The sequence below is a fragment of the Letharia lupina genome, assembly GCF_014066315.1.
Source record: "Letharia lupina isolate WasteWater1 chromosome Unknown contig_10, whole genome shotgun sequence".
In the NCBI taxonomy this organism is placed as follows: Eukaryota; Fungi; Ascomycota; class Lecanoromycetes; order Lecanorales; family Parmeliaceae; genus Letharia; species Letharia lupina.
This window is the reverse complement of record NW_023502979.1, coordinates 1,774,124-1,787,305: the sequence shown is the minus strand read 5'-3', so window position 1 is coordinate 1,787,305 and position 13,182 is coordinate 1,774,124. Positions and strand designations below refer to the sequence as shown.

Below are 13,182 nucleotides of genomic sequence, written 5' to 3'. Positions count from 1 at the left end.
TGTGGGCACCCAGCACTCCGGCTGGACACCTGGAGATCATTATCCAAGACCAGAATTTCCAGAATGAGCTCCTGCGCTGTATACAGTTACGGAATCTATGGCAAAAAGCCTATGCAACGAGCAAGTTAGCTAGCGTAGGCTCTCCCTGAAAGGTTGTGTAGATCAAGTTTGTATTCTATCTGGAGTGAAATAGTATCTAGTCTCTGCAAAAGAAAAGAAAGTCGGAGCAACCACCACAGTGCATCCTCTCTACCGATTTTGCCTGCTGGTGATGCCCGTCAAATGTTTCGACCAAAAGGGACCAGCCAGAATAAAAACCTCCAATCAACAGGCTTCAGATGCAATAACAGAAGAAAGTAAACCCCCCACCCCCCCTTCATTCATCATCCGAAGAAGGTTCCCTCTCCCTCCTCTCCCTCTCATCCTCCCGCTCCAGAAAGCCCTCCGCGTACGACGGCTCCCCGCCCCTCATGATCTCAAAAACGGCACGGGTGTGGCGGCCCAACTCGTGCCTCGGCCACCGCTCGCGCCGGTGGATCTCTTCGATCAGGGCGTCGTTATGCCGTGCTATTTCGTCTGTCAGCCGGCCCGTTCGCTGGGTGGGTGTGGGGTCGCGCTGACCGGTGGGGGCGCCGGCGGGGCTCCGGGTGGCCTGTCTGGTCGTATCAGTATCAGTGGGGTTGTAAACCCTGCCGGTTGGGGCGGAAGGACCTACTGGCTGAGCGGCATTCCCGCCGGAGTTTGGGGGCGGGGCGCTGTTCTGTGTTTGTGCTTGTGCTTGTGCTTGTGCTTGTGCTTGTGCTTGTGCTTGTGCTTGTGCTTGTGCTTGTGCTTGTGCTTGTGCTTGTGCTTGTGCCTGTGCTTGTGCTTGTGCTTGTGCTTGTGCGCGCTGGTTCGGGGTGAATCCCAGGCGGGAGTTTGACGACGGTCCGGGACGTGTGGTGTAGGTTGCTGTTCCGGACCCGTCGGTGTGATGGTGGTGCGACCCGTCGGGGCCGAGGGCGTAGAAGCTTTGGGGGGGACGATCCGCTGAGGCTACGGGGAGCCCGAGTCTGGCGGCGTTGGAGGTCGGCGTGACCGTCTCGCGCCCATCGTTGTCCTCTGCGGTGCGGACGCTGGTAGATTGTGCGACCCGAGAGTCCCTCACGGGCGAAGTTCTGCGGCGCATCGGGCCGTCACCGTAGCCGGAGAGTGCTTCTGGACGGCGATGCTGTCCGGCAAAAGGTAGGCCGGTGATTGCACTGATGTTTCGGTGGGGTGCTGGAGTGGGTGCGTCTGTAGGACGCGTAGGTGGTGCTGACGCTCGAGGGGCTGTCTCGGTGTCAGGTCTCAGAGCCGGTGCCACAAAATTGCAGTCTTCGGTGTCACCTAGAAGTTCGGATACCGAGACGTGAGGGGTGCGTCGATTGGGAGGGTTCGCAGAGGGGCGTCGGCCGGGGCGAGGGGGACGTCGAGGGGCACGTCCGGAAGCCCGAGCTTCGCGACGTGCCTGTATGCTTGCTTGATACGCAGTCTCGAAGCCAGTGTCGCCTTCGATGAGGAATCGACCACCTGAAGAATCTCCTTCCTCGTTGTTGTCTTCTTCATCATCGTTAGGCTCGGATAAGTCTGGATCGGTGGTGCTGTCTTGCTGGTCGGCCATCTTTGCTGTACCAAGTTTCTTCTTGTCTGGCTTTTTCTTGACATCTTTGGCTTTCCCCACAGCAGTTGTAGGCTTAGCGACTTTTCGGGTCCGGGCTTTCTGAGCGCGGGCCTTCGCAACCGATAACGGGATATCCTTAGTCACGTCAGCAAGATCCGCAGGAACTTTGGAGCGTCTATTCGTACCTCTGAGCTCTTGCTTTGGTCGGATTCAGTGTCCATATTGTCGTCCTCAGTGTCCTTGTTGAGGTTTTGGGCCTGACGTTTCGGCGGTCGACCTTTTTGCACGGGACTAGTACGACGGCGTTTCTTATGTATCCGTTTGTCACGTCCATGGTTGTTACGCGCAAGATTGTTCTGCACTGGGTGTCCTTGTATCTGGTTCAGCTGTGGCGGGTTTGCTTGTGCCGCGTTTGTCAGTGCTTGGTTTGCTGCTGCTGCCTGTGTGACTTGTGTTCGGCCACCCACACGTAGCCTACCCTGATTGAGTCCCAGAGCAGGTTGAGGAACACTGTTTCCAGGAACATTCCCTAGCAGCGGGTTGATCAAACCAGGCGTGAGTCCACGTGTACTGTTAGGAGGGAGAGGTGGATGAGCCGCAGCAACCCTGCGCGTGACCATAGACCTCACTTCATTGACCCTCATTGTTGAGTTGATGCCGGTGGTGTGCCAGGCGAGCATGAAATACCTTCTATGCTCCTGGCGATTTATCAAGTTGTTGGTGCTGTTCTGTAGCTTTTTATCCGAATCCTCAGTCCGGTTTGGCACTTCAATGCGCATGAGGATGTCTGCCCAGTGCATACGGGGATCCATGCGCCGCCACAACTCTATCCACCATAATTCCTCTTGGCTGCATATCTGTAAGAGGTGTCAAGGCTGGTGTTAAATTCAGGTAATAAGGTAAAGACTCACGGTATCAGGCAAAATTCGAAAGTCCAAGAGAGGCCGTGGAGGCTGGCCTTGTTGTGGGAAGCGCTCAACCATCGGCTGGCCATTGGCGTCTACCTTCTGCTGTGGCTGTGCGGTACCCCTAAAAGCGGCCCACTCTGGGGTTGGATGCAGGTAGTACATGATCTCTGGCCAGTTGTCTCGGGTGATTGTTGCTTGACTGCGGCAGACTGTCAACTACCATGGCTAAAAGGATTTGACTGCAGAGTCTGCTTACCCATAGACGAATGACGTGACATCGGTGGCAGAGACGCCTGGACGAGGAGGATCTTGATAATCGTCAGCAACGCAGTCTGCTTGATACTCCTTCAAGCCTTACTGTATGTAGTGACTATTCCCGCTGGATCGACACGCTGGGTCAAAGCGAGATAGTCAGGCCGCAGGTTCCAGGGGACACCAGGATAATGTGCCATGGCTCTTGGGATTTGACCCGTATCTATGAACACAGAGGCTGTGTACAGGAGGAACGCTGGAACTGTGTGGCATGCAAGAAGAAAGATATTATGTGCAAGAGGAACACAAGAAGTGGTATAAGAATCCAGAGGTGCGTCTGGAAAGAGATTAAAAGTGGGGAATGACACTGTGTTAGCGGATGAACTTCTAGGAGTTCTAGTGGAGGGAGGTTACAAAGAGGGGAAAGACACTGTGTTTAGAAGATGTGTTCCGGAAGAGGCAAGTGTGCAAGGATGGGGTGTGTAAAGAAACAATCTCCTCAGGGAAAATAAAATTAAGAGACAAGCTCTTCCAACACCTGCACGACGAACATGAGGTGCAACACAGATATTACTCATTTCGTCATTCCAATGCATGCAGAAGTGTAATCTAGTCATGCGATCTGTACTTGCAACGTGATCATGGACAAATACTATGACCTATCAGTGATGCATTTCTAAAAGTCAACAACACAATCATTTGACGGGTAGCATGCTGTGAGAACATGTGGAATTGTGGGGAAGTAGCCCGAATATTCTGCGGGTTCAAGCTCACAGCATGTCGAAAGATTACAAGCAAGACGGGATTACGTTCAAAAAAACGAGCTATTTCCAGCTCGACAAACGTCAAGAATGTCATGTTCTAGACGACGTCAAAGCGAATTTTGGACGTTATTATCAGGACCCTCAAGGTGGTCGGTTTCGGCTTTCGTATAGGTTATATAGCTCAGAAGTTGGCGCCTCTGATCATGCATCACTGCTGAACGCTGTTTGTTGCACATTACGCTGGGCTTGAGCTCCTTCAGCTCTCTAGCGAAGCACTCCATGGACGGTGGTGTTGTTGGCCGTGGACTGGCTGGCTATATAGTGGGAATATCAGATGCTGATGACGTAGGTACAGCGACCGTGACAGTTTGGCTGCATGGGGTGAATGACGCAGCCATGAGTAAGGTGCCACCCATACAAGCGAGGCATTGCTGGACTGAAGTGAGCCAAGGGTTGGGTCAAAAGGGATGATATGCTGCCCTACCTTGTTTGCCAGTATTGGCTTCACTTTGGTGTACAAGGTTCCATCGAAGACACCAAGGCAAGTTGAAAATGAATCTGATAGCAGGCACTGTTGGGTGAAGACAAAGTTAGGTAGCCTCGGTTGCCACGGATAGTGGATACTTCAATCACATGCTGATCCGTCCTTTAGGTATAGAGCCACACACTAAGGGTTCTGTCGGAGTCCCTTGGAAGCGCTCTGGGAGAACGATGGTGGTATCTCTACGAGATCAAAGAGCTGTTGGCCGTGCCACCGTCATCCGTTGCGCGTACATCTATTGTTTAATAACAATGCCGATACATCCACGTAACAACCAAACAGGCGTCATCTTTCTCCTCGAGACATAACTCCCTTGTAAATGTAAAGCGAGCCTTCATCTGCGATAGCGAAAGTATACTTTCCAAAGAGCATATCCTGAGCTTTCGTGCATTGACGTTGCCACAGCTTAGCCGCGAGAGCACCCGCGTAAAATGCAAAGTGTCTTCATCACAGGTAGCTTATTGTTCGTTATAGAAACTTTGCTGGTACGATGCACACTCAGTCGCGTCCGAGATTGTTCGCTGAAAGTGACGTTTAGTTTGCGATTCAGTCCTCGCTGATTCGTCAGCTCAGTATGCAGCGACTCCCCATATGAGTGTGGAGTAGTAAACAGCGTTAGAGCGTGTCGGCGTTTGAAGAAGGTGACGATAACCCGTTTGACAGCCATGGTTGCGGATGGGCAGTCATCATGAAAAGTTGACACTTCGAATCGATGTATGACGAGTTGATGGATGAATGGATACTTGATTGTGATGGGCGGTGTGCCACTCACCAGACGTCATTCAATCCGTAGACCAGTCGTCCTCCAGGCAGAGCTGTTCAATCTCACAATCTCGAGATCCGCCCCAGGGATCCATCAATTCGTAGAGCGGCCTGCAATTCTTCCATACATTCACTGCTATCACACTCAACCCTGACACGCTCCAAGTTGACCAGAAGAGGTAGGCCGAGAAAGATCTCATGGCGCTGCTGAATACATCCATGTCGGTCCCTTTATCGCAGTAGATATCCAAGTTCACGGGAGAGGCTGGGGATATGGTATGGAAAGGCGCTATGGCTTCAGATAGCACTCGCTGGAACATAGAGGGTGCAGTTCGAAATAACCGAAGCCGAGAGAGGTGGGAGAAACCCGGAAGAAGGTGGACAAAACAAATGAAACCAACAAGTCGAGAGCGCGCCAAGAGATCCGCCAACGTCGAGACTTCTGGTCAGGGGATATTTGACGCCGTAAGAACATGCGAGGGCAAGTCTTGCAATCCTGCCCCAACCCCTACATCTCCTACCCCGCAACTTTGACGCTGGCCATGATACCGCGGTGCTGAGAAAGGTGAAAGACGTGTTCTTGCTCAACGGTGTATGGTGTGCAGAGTTCCAGTTTTGGATTTGAGCAGGACGAATAGCTGTGCGGCAACCTGCGGCAGTTTCCTCCTAGACCGTGTCCTAGCAATCAACGAAACTTGCTCGTCAATGGCTTGAGAGAAGCCGACGTGATCCTACCCTTCCGTCTTTCCAAAGGGTAAATACCTGAGCAGCCGGTACATGCACAGAGGAAGAGCGGAAGATCTTGCTCAAGACCTTTTGACAATGGTCGGTCAAGGAGATTCAAAGTATTCGTCCTTCTCTATCTTCAAATCATTATCTGCGGTTTTCTTAGGAGCGCTTCTAGTTGCTTTTCACTTCTTCTCAACTCGAGTCCGTGCGGCCACGAGTCGTCTGGGATGACTATTTGTGGTGTATTTGCTGGGATCTCCACGGACGAATTAGGGGGTTGCGAATCTGTCAGTGATGACTCCGATGGCGTTAGTGGAGAGTCGTTTGGAACGATCACTGGTGTTGTTTCTGCTTTTGGAGGATGTAGTGACGTGAGCGGCGAGACCGACGGTGTTTTTGGAGAGTGGTCTGTATGTTCCAGCGGCCTTTGAGTTTGCTGGTGTTCGAGTTCGAATTTGTCTCGTTCCTCGGTCCAGTTGAAGTCTGGTAAACCGCCTGGGCCGTGATTCATATACCAGTGGGCCTCGTCCGCGTTCTCGTAGATGCTCCGCTGAAAGCTGCTAAGATCGACGCTGTCAAACGTGGTACTGCACTTCGCTTGTACTGCTTCTCTGGAGTACTCGAAGTCCTGGTCCGTTCTAAGAACAACGGCAGGCGGTGCCTTATGACGTAGCTCCAGATAGTTACTTGGGTCCCGAATTGAAAAATCTTTGTACCCGTTCCACAGGCCAACGTCCTACCTCCGGAAGCTTTCCGTGCCAGAAGTATTCTGCAGTGAAAGCATTTCCTTGACCATAGCGTTTTGGTAGAGCCCTTGGGGGCTTGGGTCTCGGTACTTTCCCCAGAATCAGGTGCCGGCGGCACGGCTCCATCATTCACAGACGTAAAACCCGAAACGGACTTTCCGCTTGATAGAAATCCGTCTATTTCACCGCCCTGGAAACCAACAGGGTATAACTCGGGTACCTCCCCTGGAAACCTTTTGGTTGCTGCTGCGCGAGAGTAAGGGTTTTCTTCTGGACAGGAACGTGTCTGATGACGTACGAGTGGATCGCAGAGCTCATTCAAAGAACATGTTTGTGTACTTTGAGGGGTATGGAATAGATGAAAGGTTGGAATAGTGGAACACGTGTCTCAACATGAGTGGTAACTTTGCGTGGTATGAAGGGTATAAGAGTTTTCAGATCGCTCATGTTAAGGGAGATGACTCAGTATTAGGTCTTGGGTGAAAAATTTGAGAAATGAAAGGTGAACAACAATCACGTAGGTATATATTTACTTGCGAGGTGACGATTAAAGAATGTGACGGGTTTGTATAAAGGTCATTGAGTGAAGGTCGTAATTAGGAGACTTGTTGATGAGCACCATAACCGTCAAGACTCCTATCAATGACCAGCCATGAAAGTTGAAGGCTATCCTTGATGGCGAGATGTAAAGAGGAAAGATGTTTCCGCTCGGGGAAAGGAGGCTTAAGTACCCACCAATGCCTGCGCTAGCAGACTTCACGTTGGTAGATTGGTGAATATCTCTATTCTTCACAAGGCGGCATCACTATTTAATTCTTCACTGCCTGCACAATCGCCCCCTTGGCCCCTTGATCCAGAGAGTCCAAGGTTTCCATATCCTCATCAGTCAAACTGAAGCCGTATACATCCGCATTTGCTTCAATTCGGCTGGGCGTATCGCTCTTTGGCAATGAAACCCACCCTTTTTGTAATGAGTACCTGATTAGTATTTGCGCAGTAGTTTTGTCATGTTTCTTTGACATTTCAACGAGAGTCTGGTCGTGTGCTTTGAGGTTGCGCACGAGTGGGCAGTACGCTTCGATGACGACCTTTTGTTGGTTGCAATAGTCGACTATTGTTCGTTGTTGGTTCCACGGATGAAGCTGTGAGGGTCGTAAATGTTAGCGTCTATATATTAGTGGTAGATGAGCAACTGAGGGACTGACGAAGTGAGAGATGATGAGTAAAGAATTTTCAAACAGGGAACTGCGAGGTGAAGAATCCTGATGGGCGAAAGCAATGAAGTGAAGGACAAACATTACAACTTGGAGAGGTATGAAGTGAGAAAGTAGAGCTATGGTTCGTACACACCTCAATCTGATTCACATGTGGCGGCCATATCCGTGCATATTCTTTCATCTCCTCAATATGCCTAATTCCAAAATTGCTAACGCCAATACTCTTCGCCTTCCCCTCACTCTCTAATCTCTCCAACGCCTGATACATCTCTTTCACGGCCGCAGACCCTCCACTTGGCGTGTGTATTAGGAAGAGATCCACATAACCCTCCTCCCCGTCAATCTTGTGTACACTATCCAAACACTTTTTGTACGTTTTCTCTGCACTGCCACCAGCGCTCATGATTTTGGTAGTCAGGAAGACCTCATTGCGGGGTATGCCTGACTGCCGCGCCGCTTCACCCATCTCTGTCTCATTGCGGTAGAATTGTGCAGAGTCGATGTGGCGGTATCCAGATTTGAGGGCTGTGAGACAGGAATTAATGCAGACGTTGGTAGGAGACTGGTAAATGCCGAAACCAAGGCGGGGAATTTTGACTGAGGAGTTGTGGAGAGGAAGGAGGTCCGTGAGGGCGAGCTTGGAGGGAGACATGTTGGATTGGGAGTCGGAGTTGTAGTATGCTTCAGCTTCTGCTCTGCCTTTGTCCGTAGTTTGAGATTGGGCGGGCAAAGGCCGGTGGTAAGGATGGATGTGTCTATTGTGGCAAGTCAACGGTTGAGTACGGTAGAGGACTGCTGGTAGATTGGGATATACTTCTGTGGAGAATGATTCATAGTGTAAAAGTTTAGAGAGAGGCGAGGGAAGTTTCGACGGCGCCACATCATTAAGTCTGAGGTGGCTAGGTATGTAATAAACTTAATGGTCTGCGACAGAAGGTTGTCGGTGACATCAACAGTCCCGGAAGCTTATTCGGTAAGCAGGAGGGGCTAACCCGAAGGGGCTTGGCGCTTTGGCACGTCTGAGGAAATGAGGCAACTACCTACGTACTAGTACGCGTCAAAACAAATAACGGATTTACGCGTTTTTTCGCGATTTCCCCCACCATCATTTTTACAACCTACCACAAAATGGAGCCTTATATATTAAATAAGCATCTTACGACCTTATAACGCAAATATATCATTGATTACCATGATATGAAGGGTCAGACTGTCCCACAGATCAAACGAGATATCAACATTCCCACATTAACTATCAGAAGAATCCTAAGATCCGGAGACACGCGTTCTAGTCGAAACTCTTTCTTAAGAACGCCTTAAAAAATTAACGCTTAAAATCTGCGATAGCTTATATATATAGTTACGAGTTCTCTAGATAGTAGACGTAAATCCTATCTATAATTGGCTGCAGATCTGAGGATTGATGCTTCTTAATTTACTATTCGGCGCGTACTTTGTAAAGTCGACTTTCGACGCTATATCGTATATTTTAAACCTCTTATATTATAGATTAATAGACGAAAAAGACTTAAGTAAATAAGAGAATATCTATATTAAACGATAGAAGATTAAATACATATAATATTTACGAATAAGAGCTCGTTTGAGATCGAAAAGCGTAATCGCATTTTTATAACTCGACGATTCGATAAACGTTATTATTTAGATTACTATTAGAACTTTAAGTATTTAAGATATTAATTTCTTATAGTTTAGAGCGAATTCTATAATAATTAGATAAGCGAATTATATTAGCTTTTAGAGAGTATTAAGTTTATAAAACGTAATCTTAATAAGAATAATCTAAAGAAGTCTATTACTAGTACGAATTATATTAATTAGATTTTAAAGTCTTATATACTATTCTAATATCGCGAACTTAAGAAGATAGGATATCGATCGATATTTATATAAGACGGCGTAGGAATCTATGATTCTAAAGAGACGTTATTATAATTAAGATAATATAATATTAAGACGCTAGTATAGTCTTTATTAAGCTTTAATTTAAATCTCGATAAGTATATATAAAAGTATTATAAATAGAAAATTTAAGCGTATAAAAGAATAATTATTATTTTAAAAGATATATAGCTAATAGCGGTCTTTAAGTGGGATCAATTGGTAGAAAGGGGGGCCTTTGTTAAGTGAGTATATAGTATACTAGAAAGATATCGAGATGTTATTAAGAATAGAAGTTTTTTAACGAAGTGGTAATCTCACGGGCGCAATTTTTTGGGGTAAGACAGCCATTATATATAGCTTTAATTTTGATTACTTTAGGAGGCGATAGCTATGTAATTTGTGGAGTGATGTTAAAGAAAGAGAGTGGAGTAAATAGTCGCAAAATAGCGCCTCGCTTAAATCCGTCACTTGTTTTGACCACTTCGAGTACTTGACTCTAAAAGGGCCGGCATTGTGAGATTTTCCATTCAACAAGCGACTTTGAGTTAACGATGAATTTGGGAGGGATTTATTCGGACGAGATGTCTAGTAGTGAAGATGTTTCAATGAGTGGCGAGCAAAGTCCGGATGCCAAGAGACTATGGAGATTTTTGTAAAGAAGCTAGGTAACCAGCTCCAAACCTTCTCATCCTCCGCAAATTCCTGTGAAAATTATGAGGTCATTCATTACCAGAAGGACGTCGAATGAAAAAAAGTAAACCTGGTAACATAGGATGGCGCCGATTGCTCTTGTTTGCTGTATTCCCTCCAGTCTTTCTCAATCCCCAACTTCAAAAACTATTCTCAAAGGCTCCTTCCAGTCTATCTCTTCTCAATGGCTTCAAACGGTCACGCAATTAAGAGAGCTTGGGTGACTCTCCTTACACGTTCTTCCTATCTTCCAGGTGTTTTCACCCTAGCACATAGCCTCTCGGCTCACGCCACCGCATATCCTCTTGTCGTACTCATCACACCTTCCCTGCCCCAGTCATGCATCCGAGCCCTAGAGCTTGAGTCAATCCATAACCCTCTACTAACACTCCACCCAACTGAACCTCTCTTGCTACCAAAAAACAGGAAAACTACCCTCATAGCCGACCGTTTCGAGGACACATGGACCAAGCTCCGAGCTTTCGAGCTGACCTCCTACGAAAGTTGCGTCTTTGTCGACGCCGATATCACAATCTACAAGAACATGGATGAGATTTTTGATCTCATACTTCCTGCTAATGATTGGATCGCTGCAAATCATTCTTGTGTCTGTAATCTCGATCACGATAGTTGGGCACCTGAGGAATGGAAACGTGAAAACTGCGCGTACACGCCTCTCCGACATCCCGCAGCTTTGGAAAAAGCAACGCCAATTCCTCTTGGTGCCGCCCCTCCTGACACCTACGCATTACTGAACGGTGGAGTCTTCCTCTACCATCCCTCCGAAATGCTTTGGAAAGCAATACACGATCACTTCCTCACATCACCTGAGCTGTCGACCTTCCAGTTTCCCGACCAAGACTTCTTAGCCTCGGTGTTTTGTGGCAGATGGCGTCCATTGCCTTGGAAATACAATGCTTTGAAAACGATGAGGCAATGGCACACAAACATCTGGCGCGATGAAGAGGTCAAGGCATTACACTACATTGTTGACAAGCCGTGGATGAAGAGGGTAGCTAGTGACGGCATAGGAGGGCACTTGGGAAGAGATGGTGAAACGCATACTTGGTGGTGGAACGTCTGGCACGAGTGGAGGTCGCAGAGAGCGGACGAGTTACTAAGCATTATTGACGAGCTTGTGGCGGATCCTCTAGACGAGAACGCGGACAAGAGACAATGTGAAGAGAACAAGAGTAAGGGCTTTCCGACTCCAATACCACTAGGTGCAGGAGAGGCAGACCGGAGGTGATATTTACTCGCAAGACATCTTACGCCAACATACGTGCCAACAGGTAAGAAGTTGGCGGCAACCAACTAGCTTTCCCATATAACCAACCTTACGGAACAGCTGAGAGGCCACCATTTATTTAGGTCAATTCTTACAGAGGGTAGGGATTTCAGATTGTGAACTTTAGATCCTTATAATCAATGATCCGCTGTCATCATAGCCTTTGCAAGGCCTTTTTGTTGGCGCTGTCTCTCTTCATGTATGCCTCGCCTTTTCAAAACGTGCCAAGACCTCTCTGCTTGTACCCACCATACCCCCTTGCTCCCCGTGCAGCTGTTCATTCGTGGGATGCCGTTGGCGCATGTTGCGCAAGTCGCGGCGCAACAACATTCACTGCAACACGCTGTACAAGCGACACGAAGAATCTCCCACCTCGCAATCAGCACGTATGGAAATTTTCCCACTCCGCTCCAGATACTCTGGCGGCGACCCTCGCTCTGTTGCCAGGGTTTGCTTCTCTCTACTCTTACACGTTCGACCTCACTATGTACGTAGCCGGCAGGCCTGCAACCTGCGCCGCCCAAATCCTCTTTAGCCTCTTCGTTACCAACAGCGCGCTCCGCACGACTTCTCCGGTCTCCGAACCGACTACAGAATTCCCCATAAATGCAACGCTGAGTCTCAACAATGAGACCTCTCTCCGTTTACCTAACGGTATCCCATGGTCACCAGAAATCTCACCCTCGCAAGCTTCTGTTCCCTACCCGGTTCCTGACACCGCCATGACTCTGGAATTCACTCATCTCGGCGCCCGAATCCCAGTTGTCCGAGCACTCTCCACCATCTTTGACGCCCGTCAACAGGTCCTGTCCCACCTAGCATCCAACATCGAAGACGCAACAACGAACCATATATTCGGATACAGCACGCGCTCAGCCACTCCCACGCCCCGCGTTTGTTCGGTCGTCGTACAGGCTTCCGGAAGTCTCGGGCTATCGTGGTTACAACTCGATCAGATACTGCAAGGACTGACGCAATTCAGTAGCGGGGCCGGACCCGACCACCAAGTGCATTACCAGACCCTGGAGTTCGAAGTCAACCTGGCGGATGAGGGAAGGATAGGCACTGGGCTTCTGTGGAGTACTCCAGGTCGAGGTCGGGGCGCGGCCGAGATACAGGAGCGGGCGGAAACCCCTCTCGCGGGTCGAGCGCTGGACGAGGGATTGAATCTGGCGTCTGGGCTCGCCAACGAGACATCCTCCAATTCGTCCGATGCGGGCGGTCTGCCCTCGAGTACCGCAGCCAACGTCTCCTTTCCCGTTCCCGGCACCAATTTCATTTTGGAGTTTATCTGGTTCGGCGATCCGATTCCCAGCAAAAGGGTCAACGAGGCCCTGGACGGTGCATTCTTGAAGATCGCGCCCTTTCTCAATAGATCAGGTAGCGAGACGATCCCCCACGACGAATTCTTCTACTGGACCCCGGCCGGCAGAGTCCGGGTATCGATCCAGGTATACGGCATGATCAAGATGAGCTGGTCGCAGGTCGATTCTGTGATAGCGGGCTTGTTCCGCTTTGCAAACGGGATCGGAACGGTTCATGAAGAGGAACACTTTGAGAACCTGGACTTTGACGTGAAAGACGAGAACGGCGCAAACGTTGGATATGGGAATCTACTCGCACTACCCTTCTACGACAGCGATGCTATCGGCGCGATCGACGGGAAGAGATCGACCCCGACATCAGGGGGGAGGGGCGTTGAGATGGTATCGGCTGTGATATGATTGACGGGGGTATA

The 13,182-nt window shown here is 49.2% G+C and overlaps 4 protein-coding genes across 4 annotated transcripts; 1 reads left to right on the top strand and 3 right to left on the bottom strand.

The window, feature by feature from the left end:
• Positions 1-376: 376 nt before the first annotated feature.
• On the bottom strand, positions 377-3,002 carry HO133_000512 (uncharacterized protein; the record flags this gene model as incomplete). Its single annotated transcript, XM_037291451.1, has 5 exons — positions 377-1,777; positions 1,828-2,499; positions 2,554-2,749; positions 2,807-2,858; positions 2,909-3,002. 5 exons carry the CDS (start codon positions 3,000-3,002, stop codon positions 377-379), a joined length of 2,415 nt encoding a protein of 804 aa, XP_037152886.1.
• A 2,732-nt stretch (positions 3,003-5,734) lies between these two features.
• Positions 5,735-6,394, bottom strand: HO133_000511 (uncharacterized protein; the record flags this gene model as incomplete). The annotated part of the gene is made up of 2 exons (XM_037291450.1): positions 5,735-6,284; positions 6,339-6,394. 2 exons carry the CDS (start codon positions 6,392-6,394, stop codon positions 5,735-5,737), a joined length of 606 nt encoding a protein of 201 aa, XP_037152885.1.
• Positions 6,395-7,153: 759 nt separating this feature from the next.
• On the bottom strand, positions 7,154-8,395 carry HO133_000510 (uncharacterized protein; the record flags this gene model as incomplete). The annotated part of the gene is made up of 3 exons (XM_037291449.1): positions 7,154-7,486; positions 7,695-8,316; positions 8,376-8,395. 3 exons carry the CDS (start codon positions 8,393-8,395, stop codon positions 7,154-7,156), a joined length of 975 nt encoding a protein of 324 aa, XP_037152884.1.
• Positions 8,396-10,340: 1,945 nt separating this feature from the next.
• On the top strand, positions 10,341-13,168 carry HO133_000509 (uncharacterized protein; the record flags this gene model as incomplete). The annotated part of the gene is made up of 2 exons (XM_037291448.1): positions 10,341-11,349; positions 11,859-13,168. The coding sequence occupies 2 exons, from the start codon at positions 10,341-10,343 to the stop codon at positions 13,166-13,168; spliced, it is 2,319 nt and encodes a 772-aa protein (XP_037152883.1).
• Between the last annotated feature and the right edge of the window lie 14 nt (positions 13,169-13,182).